Below are 13,096 nucleotides of genomic sequence, written 5' to 3'. Positions count from 1 at the left end.
GAATGATCGAGAAAATCACGAATAATCGATTTATTTATCGTCCAAATTAATTTTTCTATATTTTTCTAAAGTTTATAATTAAATAGAAAACTTTCCTATTTCAATCTAATATATTTTTTCGAATCATATCATTTTATTTTTTCATTTGGAATAAAATATTTGGACGAACATGGAAAGATGATCGAATAAAGTTGAAGATTTAAGGAAGAATGATCTATGGATCGCATAGTGTTTGGTAAAAATGAGTACACGTCCATTCCTGGAATCGATAAGCGAGTCTTGGGCACCGGATACGCGTGACGATGCACGTATGACGAGCCAACTTCCGGTCCTTCGCTGGAGGAACGTACGCGAGATGCATCTCGATGAGCGTCTGTCTATCTTTCTCGCACTTATTTCTACTCCTACATCAAAGAGAGAGAGAGAGAGAGAGAGATAGATAGAGATACACTCTCTCTATCACATTTAAACGAAAATGAAGTACTCGTGTGTATATATATATTCGTATAAGCATAAGTAACATAACTCGAAAGACGTCACACGTGTGTTTTTCTCTGTTCGAATGTGACTAACATAAGTTTCATTTGCTCGCCCACTATCATCGTCGTGTGTGCCAATGAACGAGTCATTGTATCTTGTAATTTATATTTTTGTGTTCGCATCTTTTATAATACCATTTTTTATTTCTATCTCTCGTATTTGTTGTTTTTTTATTATTTATAATAATTTTCTCGATTGATTCTATAATAATAATATTGTATATTCTAATAATAATATACTATATATAAATAAACTATAATTATATATTTTATTATTAGAATATATAATAAACTATATATTCTAATAATAATATTGTAAGTATTTGTAAAATATTCATGGAACAGTTTTGGATATTTAAATAACGTTCGAATATTTGTTTTCAAATCTAATCGCGCATACGTGTTATTATTTTGCAAATTTTAATCGTGTCAACAGTTTTATCGATCAACTTCAATGCATTTTAAATATTATTTTATAAATTGCGAGGGAATGTTAGTTGTTTTTTTATACGTCAATCTATCGATCAATTCATATTGTTTCCTTTAACAAAAATGAGAGACTCGTATGCGTGGATGGAAGTTAATAGTTCGAATTATTTTTACAACAATGCGCAAAGTTTGTCGTCTCTTTCTTTCTCTATTTATTTCATTTTTAATAAAAAATTCTATTGTAAAGAAAAATAATAAAATTAGAAAGAGAGATGATTCTAGAATTGAAACGTTTGTTACAATAAATTCGTGGTAGGAATGGTAAACTCGAACGATAATGAAAAATCGATAGCGAGTTATGCGTCGATGGAATTCGTTTGCGAACGTTTCTTTCTCTTTCTCTCTCTCTTTTTTGTCTTATATATCAAAGATGATAAATAAAGAATGTGCATAACTTTGAAAGAATACGACAGGAGTTTAAAGTGACTGACGCATTTAAAAACTCGACGCAATTTTGCTTCGTATGCCACGTTTTCCACGTTGTCGAAGATCAAACTCGTTGTTTCGAAAGGAAAAGGAAAAAAATGTAAAGCATATAAAAAAGAATATAATTATTAATCATACATATTACTCGTTGTGCGTGAAATTTTTGGGAAATAATAAATAAAAATAATATTTGATATAAATACAAAGAAATCTTTTTTTTTCTTGCTAGAGTTAAAATTAAAGAGGTGTATCGATCTTTTTGGGGAATAAAATGGAGAGGGTTACAGGCATTGTCCCGAGGATAAATTTTCCCTGACACAGAAAAAGGAATAAGGAAGGAAGAAAGGAAGGAAGGAAAGAAAGAGAAAGATTTGGCACAAAAGTCGTGCGAGCTTCCCCATCTGGTTGTCTTCCCTTTCCAAGAAAAGAGATCAATAATGTCGCTGTTCATTCAATTCGTTAGACACCATCTTTTCAACAAATACACTTTCGAGAAACATAAGGGAATTTATTCAAATTCATTCAGATTTCATATGCGTTAACTGGAAACTTTCCCAATCGTACATCTCACTTTAATTTCGACGAACACCCCCTAACGAACACCCCCGTATCTATAAAAAAACAAAACACAAGAGGAAATAAATAAATAAAAATGAATGAAACGATAATTGCAAGAAAATATGAATATTTCCGAAAGATTTTGTTGCTCAAATGATCGATCATTATCGAGGTGTGTATTTTTTATTTGTTATTTTTTCGAACGAGACACCCTGTATACATTTGGAGAAATATTTCGGAATAATTTTCCATCCTCTCTCTCTCTTTCCTAGATGGAAGAAGGGACCCATGAAATGCCATAGTCCGGAGTACGGAATACTCCCCCATAACATTTCCCTCGTTTTCTCTCTCCGTCCTGAGTTTTCCCGGGGAATTAAATCGATAACTCCCTTTCTCCTATATAAAACATTCGCAACGGGGGACCCATAGTCTCCTCGTGGCAGGCGCAGAAGGTATTCTTCTCCCGTCTTTCTCTATCTCTCGTTACGTATACGTATATTGGTGTGATATACAGGGTGTCCTTGAAAATAATATCAAAGAAAACAAATCAAACAAGCCCATTGCCATTGCACAATAATCAATCAAAATTCCATTCGATTGAGAATCATTCTACGATTATTCAAACGTATCGATCGTTCGTTTGTCGCGATATTAAACAAAATAATCGATCTTAAGATGATTAATAATTATCTGATAAAAGACTGGTGTGTGTACTTATGTACGCACGTAAGAAGTTATACTTCTTTGCCGTACCGAAACGAACATAACCTCAATAACCTCAAAAATAACTTTAAAAAATAACTTAACAAAAAAGAAAAATTTATTATTATTATTATTATTTAAAAAAAAAAGGAAAGAAACATATTTTCAATCGATCGATATATTATATATATTAGAAAGAATAATAAAATATCATAATATATGCCACGGTACGGTGATAGTATTAGTTCCCGCTCGATCATTTAAGTAAAGCAGCGCTGAGTACAATTAGTACTTGGATGGGTGACCCGTTTGAGAATAAAAAAAGAGGAAGAAGAAGAGAAGAAAGACAACTTCATGCCGTATACTTGAAATCACTTTGCCGCGCGTCGTAAATACCGACAAACTTCATGGTGTCGTTCGGAAAAAAATCACTCCCATCACATTTTCCCAAACGCGCCAAAAGAAGTATAACTTCAAAAATTCTAAACGAAATATTCAAAATTACAAATAAAATTGTACGATTTGTTGTATTAGAAGAAACTTGTAATAAGGACACACCCCGTATAACCGTAGTCAGCATCTCTTTCTTCTGTATTTCTCTTTCTAACTCACGTGGATTTACACGTGTCGAGATACTCGGTTGGTATATACGAGCCACACTACTGAGCTTAACGACGACGAGGAGGGGTTCTAATGCCTTCTGGCACGTAGAGGGATCCAGGCATGACGGAAAAGTCTCGGATGAAACGAGCGGACGTAAACAATGACATCTGAAATCATTAACGTCCATCCCGTGGATGAAGAAGAGGAACTTTCTGCGCCTCTACTGGCTCTTCCTCTTTACTTTTTTATTTTTCTTCTTTTTTTATTATCCCCTCTTTCCCTCTTTCCCTTTATCTCTCTTTCGCGTACATTTTTATTTTTCAAACCCCCCCCCGTTCCCCCTCCCCCCATTATAATCTTTAGCAATTTTCGCAGAAACATTCTGCTCCTGCTGTTATTTGATACTTCAAACGATTAAATTATCTGTAATTATTTCCTAACAAACTTTTCTCTCTCTCTCTCTGTCTCTCTCTCTCGGAACGAATGAAATTTTGATGGGTTTGCAATTAAAAACGTTTACTCGACGCGCACTTACTTTTGAGATTCTTTAGTTTATTACTATCGGAGAAATACAGAAAAAAAGTAGTTGCAGTTATAGTACTAATCTTTTCATTTTTTATTGAGACTAGCAATACCGATGTTTTAATCTTATCTCGTTCGAATTAATCTCATTCACGTGTATTATCTAAATGATCGTTTTATCGAAAATATTAAAAGACAGAGAAAGAGAGAGAGAGATAAAGACAGACTTTGAGATAATTTTTTAATTAGATTCCTTAGATTAATTTTTTAATTTGGATTTATCATCGTTGCCTAATATCGTTGGTCAGATTTTGTTACATTTATTATTAGCTCTCTGTTTGTTGTTATTTAGCAAACATTTCCATCTGATTTATGTAGATAATGGGTTATAACATAAATCAATATTTCATTCTCGATGTTTTATTTAAAGCACGTCGAATATCAATCGAAATTGATTCCACCCATCCACCCTCCTCCTCCTCCTCCGCTGACTTGAAGTGTTTTCTTTCTCTTTGGAAGAGCAAAAAGAAGTTTCATAAGCGAACGATGAACATAGAATAAAGTTACGAGGAAGCTAAGTAAAAAAAAACTACGTACCACCGATTCAACCACGTACTCGCAGTACATTTTTCCTACTTTGGCTTGGTTCCATAAATTGGATAGTACATTTTCGGAGACTATTATTTTGTGTGTTTTGAATTAATAGATTTTAATATCGTATATATTTATGTATTTCAGAAAATATTCGTTTAACTTCGTTAAACAAATATAAGCCACTCGATTAACGCGTTCCCTGGAAAGTTGCATTATTATCCCCATATGCATCTAAAATGATACACGTGCTAGGGAATATGTTAATCGAATTTATTTTCAACACATTATAAATCCAATATTTAATAATTAGTTAATATTATATTTTATATTAATATAATTATGTTTGCAATTAGGAAAAAGTGAATTTTATTATATAAATTAGTGGATATTTTTCTGACAAATATATTTAATGAAATTTAAAGAATGGCAAGTGCACGTAAAACACTTCAAAGTTGTTTCAAATTATGGAGGATTGAATATTTTTCAAATAATTTTACATTGTTATAGAAAATCATCACGAAAATCTCATAGCACATTCGAGCTTCTTCTTCTTCTTCTTTTTTTATTTGTAATCTTACATTTTTTATTTTTTTTTTGAATAAATTGTTACCTCTTATATATTTACAGTCAGTGAATTTGTATTCGAAAGAAGAATTGAAAGCAAACACTGGCAAGTTTCGAGAGACCTAATCTACTTCGAGTATAAGAAAGAGTAAAAAGGGAAATGGTGGAGGATGATGGAAAGGGGGGGAAGGGAGGAAAGGGAAAGAAAGGGAAGGTAGACCTTTCTAGAAAAGAAATCCATTCTTCTCGAGATTTTCCTCAACGATAATCTCGTGTTGGATACAGATACGAGATTTTGAAGATTATTCTCAACCTGGCAAACCTAAGCGAGATGCCTGATCTCTCTTTAAAAAAAAAAAAAACTTCTTTCCTATGACGTTATCTTCGTTTAAATTATTTTACCACGGAGTATCTTTCATACTTTTATTCTTACTCTTACTCTCTCTGTACCTTTACAACGACAACAAAAATATGTATAAATATAAATACGCGTTTAGTTTTTCTTTATTCTATTTGCAGCTGAGTGAAATAAAACGAAGCTTAAAAGGGTAGTCGAGCAAATTGTTTTCCCTTACAAATAGTTTATTTAACGTTTTATTTAGCAATTAAAAACTGAAACTAATTGCTTCGACACCTTTACGAATAACATTTGAAAATAATCGAATAAATTCTAACAATATTTAAATGAACATATTTTATCAAACGAACGGATTTATCCAACGTTGCATCATTTATGAATTTTTTCTTGTTTCGAGAGACAATTATCTCGTTGAAAGTTTATGCGACAAAAAAGAAGAAATAGTACGCACAGTTAGGTTGATGCAACAGATTGCATTACATCGCGACAATACTACTTCCTACGATAATGATTCAAAGATAATACGCTTTTCGCTGAATCTCTTAGACAATGAAATGAAAAAATGAAAGAAAATGCGGAGGTGGTAGAAGCGAGAAATGGAAAAGTGGGAAAACAATGAGCTTGAATACGATGCAACGAAAAATAAAATAGATGCGCGTGATCGTTGACATTTCATTCGAAATTAATCTTATCTCATTACAGATACTTATCATTACAGACATTGTATTACGATTTCAATCAATTATTCGTAATACTTTATTAACGAAATGAAATGAAATGAAATGGTAAGATACTTTACTTTAGTTTTAGACAAATTATTTATACGTTGAAAATGAATCTACGTAAAAATTCAATCGCGCGCAGAGTTCTGTAACACGTATCACCAATTGCGATACCACAATGGACGTAGAAAAGAAAGAAGTTGCGAGGGCATGACCGGTCGGATAATGTCGTAGATTGATAGATTGAAAGATTGTGCTTTAATCGTGTTGCGGGCATATGTAGAGCTCTATGGGTATGGCGACGTATTTTATGGAGTAGCAACGTATTTTGCATTAGATTTCATGCCCCATGGATTTATTATTACAACCCTGTCTATCGGAAACTATAACAAATCGCGTTAGATTTTTCCATACGCCAATTTGTCGTACAAAAATGATTCACGTTCGTGAATCCTTCTTTTTGTACGACAAACAAACGTTGGTAATTAATCGACGAGTAATTGCAAGTAATTAACAACGAACGAATCAATCCGTATTATTATTGTTATTGTTGTTGTTATTGTTTAAATAATTCGATGCGATTTAAAGGAAGCTTAATGATCAACCTATTTACACGTTAAATGAAAACGCACGATCGGAAGGATCGAAAGCAACGAAAATGCTTTTCAACGAAAAGAGAACGAACATTACATCGCACTCCGGTCTGGAACTCCGATCGTTAATTAAAGCATCGTCTATATATAACACATCGCGACAGTACGCGAAAACACCGAACGAACAATTCTGCGCGTCACAATTTCAACGAATAGTTTTTTTTACCTTTCAATATCTTGTCTTCTTTTTTTGTTTCTTTTAAAGGGGGTTGTTGAAAGATCGTACGGTGCGTTTCGATTCTCGTTCCTGTCGCATTCTATCTTTAAATTACGTTTAAAGCAACACGATCGTTCAAAAGTCAGATAAAGAAAGATAAAACATTTGTTTGCATACAAAAAAAAATAAAGTCAATTTAATTTCTTCCGATGAAAATATGAAAGATTTTGTTACTCGTTTCACTTGAGAATTTCTCGCAGTTTTCTACGATAAAAGAGTATTCAAAATTAAATAGTAGAGAAAATCAGTGCTTGTTAAAAATACTTGAAATATTTTCTCCTACGGGATACTTCGGGGAGAGGAAATAGTAGGTGATCAAAAATAAAAATAAAACAAACGGACCTAACTTCTTTTGGCGACTTCCGTGCGTCGTCGAGAATTACGATGATTTGCATTACGAACACATGTGACAAATAAGTATTGCACAGTTACATACACACATATATATACGTTTGCTAGATTTTTATACACCCTTTATATAAATTTTACGTGTAACTACTGTTATTTCCGTACAACGTATGCTAGTTTTATTTTGATTATTCCTACCATTGAAATAAATAAGATGAAAAAACGCGCGTACTTTCTAATTCGTTTTGTAACATTAATAGTAGTATTTAGTTTGAATTTTAGTGATACAAAGAGATATAAAAACATCCTAATCATGTGTGTATCGATTAATATTATTTATTTCATTTTCCGATATAATAAAATAAAATTAAAATAAAGTCAATGAACGTCGTGTGCATCTAATGCATCTCTCAGACGGTGCGAAAATCACGAAGTTAATTGCAAGTTAACGTGGTACTTTCTTTCTCTTTTTATTTTATTTTTTTTTCATTTTCTCTCTCTATCTCTCTCTCTCTCTCCTATTAGCCTTATCAAACGGGCTCCTTACGCTACTCGTGTGGACGATCAATGCATGAATGGACCCACACGTAGGAGGCGCGCGTACCCGCACTCTCTTGCAAATACACACAGAAGAAGATACACACATACAAATTATATATACATATATATATAACTAAACACGCACACATGGATTAGTAGAAGGCAACAGAATCATACGAAACGATCTTTCGCTCGATTCTATGTGTCGTCAGAGTTTTATGAACTATACCCAGTGACGAGAGAAAAAAAACACACACACACGCACGCACGCAGACTATTAGGGTTTTTTTAAACTCTAGTAATATTTTCTTTTTCGGGATAAAAAGTACGGAGAAACCTGTTCCGTTTTTTTACACACGTGTATTATCCTTTTTAGTTGCACTTACAAAACAGAAATGATTTCCAAGAAAGGAAGATGGGAAATGAAATAAAATCAAATAAAATACAAGAAAAATAAGTAAAATGATAGAAAAAGAGGGAGGGGGATGATTTTGACAGATCTTCGTTTGAGGCTTACGCCGGTTGATATTTAATCTTTCTTTCTCCCTCCTACACTCTATCTATCTATCTATCTATCTATCTATCTATCTATATTTCTCTCTCTCTCTCTCTTCGTCTGTTTTTGTAAGAGAAGGATATCGTTCGGTTGATCCCTTTCTGTCATATTTCAAGGTAAACTTACCGACGCCATACTTGGTTGTTTTAGTCGTTGTCCACATTGTCCTGAGATTATTTTCACGAGTTCGGCTACATACCCTGCCAAGCGGTCTTCCAAGCACACTCCTATTATCACGAAAAATTCGAAAACACAAACATTGGGTGTGTTGCCGCACGAGTGATACACTCACAGCTCTATTCTCTGGCGCCCGAAGCGACGTTGCCGCGATGCGAACCGCGAGCACACTACTGACATTCCCCCCTATCGGCAACGTCGTTCGAACCCTGAGTCACGTGACATTCCACCATCGTAATTACCTGCCAACGTTACCTCACCCTTATTCGTCGCTTCTATTAATTTCATTTTTTGTCGTGAAATTTTATTTACATTTCTATAACTTATAATCATTAACTTATAACTTTTATTCTTGTTGTAATTAATTTAATTTATTGCAAATTAATATTTATGATTATTATCTTTTAACCGTGAATTTCTTTCATTTTATTGGCTATTTGTTTTTATTGTTAATTATCTAAACTTTGTAGAACATATTTTCTATTGTTATTGATAGAAATATTATTATTTTTGATTGAATTAACGTTATTATAGTTTGAATTTTTATCGGGGTTCCAACATACGATTTAACTCCTAATATAACTACGGTCCTGATCGAAACCAATCAGAGTGTACACTTGACGTCGTAAATGACCAATAGGACAGTTTCCCTCTTCTAAAAAATAATTTCAATAATTTACAAATGTATAAACAATATTATCGTTTGTTTAAACATTAGAAAATTATAAAAAAATACATTGGATGTATTTAATATTAATTTTTTAGTTTATTCTAGTTCGAAGTTTTAAATTCAAAATATTTTTTATCTGATAAATCATTTAAACAAACACTCGAACGATTTTAGTTGTTACCACCACAGTCCTTTCTTCTATACCGAGTGATAAACATCCTAGATTATAACTGTCGTGTGTGGTAAATCAAATTTTATATAAATTTATTAATTAACATAATTAAAAGAGTGTTTTTAGAAATGGCAACCTCCATGCTGGCTAGACCTGTGCAATCGGTATTATTTTCTACTGTAATATATATTATAATTTACCTAAATTCAAATTAATTCCATTCGTAGATCGTTCCATATATTTGGTTTGGTTTATGTACATTGTTTTACAATTAAATAATATATATATTAGAAGTCGTACCATTTATGTGGAATGATACTTGATGTAAAAGCATACCCTAACAAAAAGGTTAACTATACTATTCGTATTTTTTCATAATCAATACTCCTTAGCTTTTATTTTAGAATGATTTAATGTCACAAAAGTATAGAAAGAAGAAAAAATGCTTAATAATCGGCAGAAAAGTTAGACTAACATTCAATGAGAAAATTGGATAAGTGTAATGTACATACGAATGTATATGTCTCTATAGGTGCATATATATAGTCTCATTCAACAGGTGAACTCATTGTTATGTCATAGGTGGTAGTCTAACGTACAGTACTAAATCAACTAGGAACTGTTTGCCATTGAATTAAACCATCAACCGTAGTTAGCTCAATTTTCCAACGAATAATGAGATCGTACCAAGGTAATCCAGTTGAATGATAATTGAAATAAAAATTTTAAATGTTTTCTTTCCAATGTAATATATTTCTAAAATCTTTAAACGTAGTCTTTCGAATTGTTCTACTTATATGAAATGTACATGTTTGTTTTTAACGAAATTATAGGGATATTTAACTGTGATATTATATCTCCTGCATAGTTTTCGTATATTTTCAAAAATCATTACCGATCGATACACATAAGTAAAACGGAGATAAAACTATTATCAAAGATTCGTCACCTTAAAATAAACGTTTAAAATTTTTATTTACAATTATAATCCTTATGCAAATAAGCGATAACGAGTAATACTCATTTATGTATGATGGTAGAGAATATTATTCGTACGTAGACTAGATCGAAGCTACGATGCGATCAAACATGTCCATTCCCCTCGCGTTTGTGTGCTCGTTTTAATGTTCTTATTTTAAAAATTAATTGGTTTTCCAAATGCAGCTGCCACGTGAGCTTCTCTGAGCGCTTCAGAACATGTCTGAGGAAAGAAAATAAACGAGTTATTAATGCGTGTTCATCGAGATATTGTTTTGAAACATATTTATTATTCGTTATACTCACAGGATGGGCGTGACAAACTCTAGCCAAGTCTTCAGCACTCGCTCCGTATTCCATCGCAAGAACAGCTTCATTGATAAGTTCACCACCAACAGGGCCAATTATATGAACTCCAAGAATTTTATCAGTCTTGGAATCGGCCAAACATTTGACGAAACCTTCAGCTTCGAGATTCGTTTTTGCTCGGGAATTAGCAAGGAACGGGAACTTGCCGACCTTGTAATTGATTCCTTCTTTTTTCAAATCTTCTTCCGTTTTTCCAACCCAGCCTACTTCGGGATGAGTATATATAACGCTAGGTACGCAATTATAATCTATATGCACGGCTCCTGTTTAGAAAAATAAAAAGAGAATGCGTGTTAGAATTTATTCAATTTTTGTAGGGTTCAATAATTATGTTTGTACCTCCAGCGATGCCTTCAGCAGTGATTATTCCTTCATCTTCGGCTTTATGTGCTAACATTGGTCCATGAATACAATCTCCAATAGCGTAGATTCTTTATAAATATTATATAATATTATTACCTTTGATTAATAGTGTGAATAGTTAGGATATTAGAATCTATACTTACGATGGTACTACTGTTTGGAATCTGTTATTAACAGGAATTCTACCCTTCTCATCCCTCTCGATACCCATATCTTCTAAACCTAAATTCGCCGTATATGGCCTTCTACCAACACAAACTAACAAAACTTCGCATCCTAAATCTTCCTTCTTGGTAGGATCCTTAGCATCCTCGACGGAAACTATTACTTCACTTCCTTGTTTTTTGGCAGTGGTTACTTTTGTTCCTAATTTGAAATTTAGTCCTTGCTTAGTTAGAATTTTTTGTAAAGTTTGACTAACTTCGCCATCTATTCCTACACCACCGATGGTGGGTGTAAATTCAACTGCAGTTACTTGTGAGCCTAGCCTGTGGAAGTACACATTTTTTATAATAACGAAGTTTAATTTTTTTTGTTTGTAGAGTTTATTAGGAATAATTAGAAGCAAACCTTTGCCACACAGAACCTAATTCCAAGCCGATAACTCCAGCACCGATGACTATTAATCTTTTTGGAACTTCGGTCAATGATAAAGCACCGGTCGAAGAAATAACTTGTTTCTCATCTATTTCGATTCCTGGAAACGGTGTTACTTCGCTACCAGTAGCTATTATAATATTTTTGGTATTAACAGTAGACTCCACAGAACCATCTGGCTTAAGTACGGTCACTTGATTTTTTCCTGTAATTTTTCCATGACCTTTCAACCATTCAACTTTATTTTTTTTAAATAATCCTGCTATTCCACCAGTCAATGCGGATACCACATTGCGTTTTTGTTCCATCAGTTTCTCCAAATTAAGTTGAACATTTTGCACTACAACGAAGAAATATTAACGAGTTTATGTTACATGAATTATTGAAATGAATTTATCGTAACTGTAATATTTACCTATTACACCTCGGTTTGCTAAATCCCCGCTGTGTGCCATGTGATAATAATGTGAATTATTTAGAAGAGATTTAGATGGTATACATCCAACATTTAAGCAAGTACCACCCAATGTTGGATCTTTCTCAACGCAGACAGTTTTCATGCCCAGTTGAGCAGCCTTAATCGCTGCTACATATCCACCAGGACCTGAACCTATGACAACAACGTCTGCATCCACTGCACTGGCATACCTTCTCTGCTGGGCAGTTTTCAAACCAGGTATAACACGCTTTGCACATGTTGGCTGAAATGAGACATCGGTGACCAAAGCGTACAATTAAAAATCCAAGTTATCATTGGGTTGATCAATGACATAATCGACATGGGAAGATGTTCATGAATTAAAATGACTTCTCATGCAACTTCTAGATTCATATTGTAAGATTTACTACTGTTACATCATTGTTGTTAGAAACTTCATGAAAATCGTTTAAGGTATTTTATTAATGACATAAAAAGTTTATATGATCGAGTTGCCCTTCAGGATATTACGAAATAGTTTCTATAATGAACGTTTCTACAATGACGCATTAGAACAAAGGAAAAAATTGTTTAACATACAAATTCGACCCTTGAACTCACCCTGACAGATGTGGTCAATAAATTCCAAAAGTTAGCTTGCATGGTACTTTTTTGTAATATGTTTAAACTAGATTATACCAGGTCAAAAAAAGACCAATAAAGTCCACAGTGGTGCAAACTGAAGCCTACCGGTTATCGCAATATGTTATGCGATAACTCGATATATTCATGCGTTTGAAAGTTTTCTATTTTATAGTTAGATGGCACCAGTTATATCGTTTACTCGTTTAAATAATATCGGTCGATAATGCAGTTTTACAAAATAATTAAATGAAAGTTTTTCAAATTATGCATCGAATAATATAACACAAATCGATGAATAATAATATCATAAATATAA

At 33.0% G+C, this 13,096-nt stretch overlaps 2 protein-coding genes across 3 annotated transcripts in view; both read right to left on the bottom strand.

Moving 5' to 3' along the window:
- LOC122515553 (dedicator of cytokinesis protein 3) overlaps positions 1 to 8,751 on the bottom strand; it is a 36,972-nt gene extending 28,221 nt beyond the window's left edge. For both annotated transcript variants that reach the window (XM_043632954.1, XM_043632955.1), the window contains exon 1: positions 8,518 to 8,751. In XM_043632954.1, the coding sequence (XP_043488889.1) occupies positions 8,518 to 8,554 (37 nt within the window). In that variant the 5' untranslated portion in view covers positions 8,555 to 8,751. The remainder of the gene's footprint in view (positions 1 to 8,517) is intronic.
- Positions 8,752 to 9,625: 874 nt separating this feature from the next.
- Positions 9,626 to 12,904, bottom strand: LOC122515490 (dihydrolipoyl dehydrogenase, mitochondrial). The gene is made up of 7 exons (XM_043632861.1): positions 12,757 to 12,904; positions 12,133 to 12,418; positions 11,691 to 12,057; positions 11,264 to 11,608; positions 11,097 to 11,188; positions 10,695 to 11,020; positions 9,626 to 10,611 (listed from the first exon to the last, which is right to left on the bottom strand). The coding sequence occupies exons 1-7, from the start codon at positions 12,796 to 12,798 to the stop codon at positions 10,546 to 10,548; spliced, it is 1,524 nt and encodes a 507-aa protein (XP_043488796.1). The 5' UTR covers positions 12,799 to 12,904; the 3' UTR covers positions 9,626 to 10,545.
- Between the last annotated feature and the right edge of the window lie 192 nt (positions 12,905 to 13,096).

The sequence above is a fragment of the Polistes fuscatus genome, unplaced genomic scaffold (genome assembly GCF_010416935.1).
Source record: "Polistes fuscatus isolate 324 unplaced genomic scaffold, CU_Pfus_HIC Scaffold18, whole genome shotgun sequence".
Taxonomy (NCBI): Eukaryota; Metazoa; Arthropoda; class Insecta; order Hymenoptera; family Vespidae; genus Polistes; species Polistes fuscatus.
This window is presented reverse-complemented; position numbering and strand designations above follow the sequence as displayed.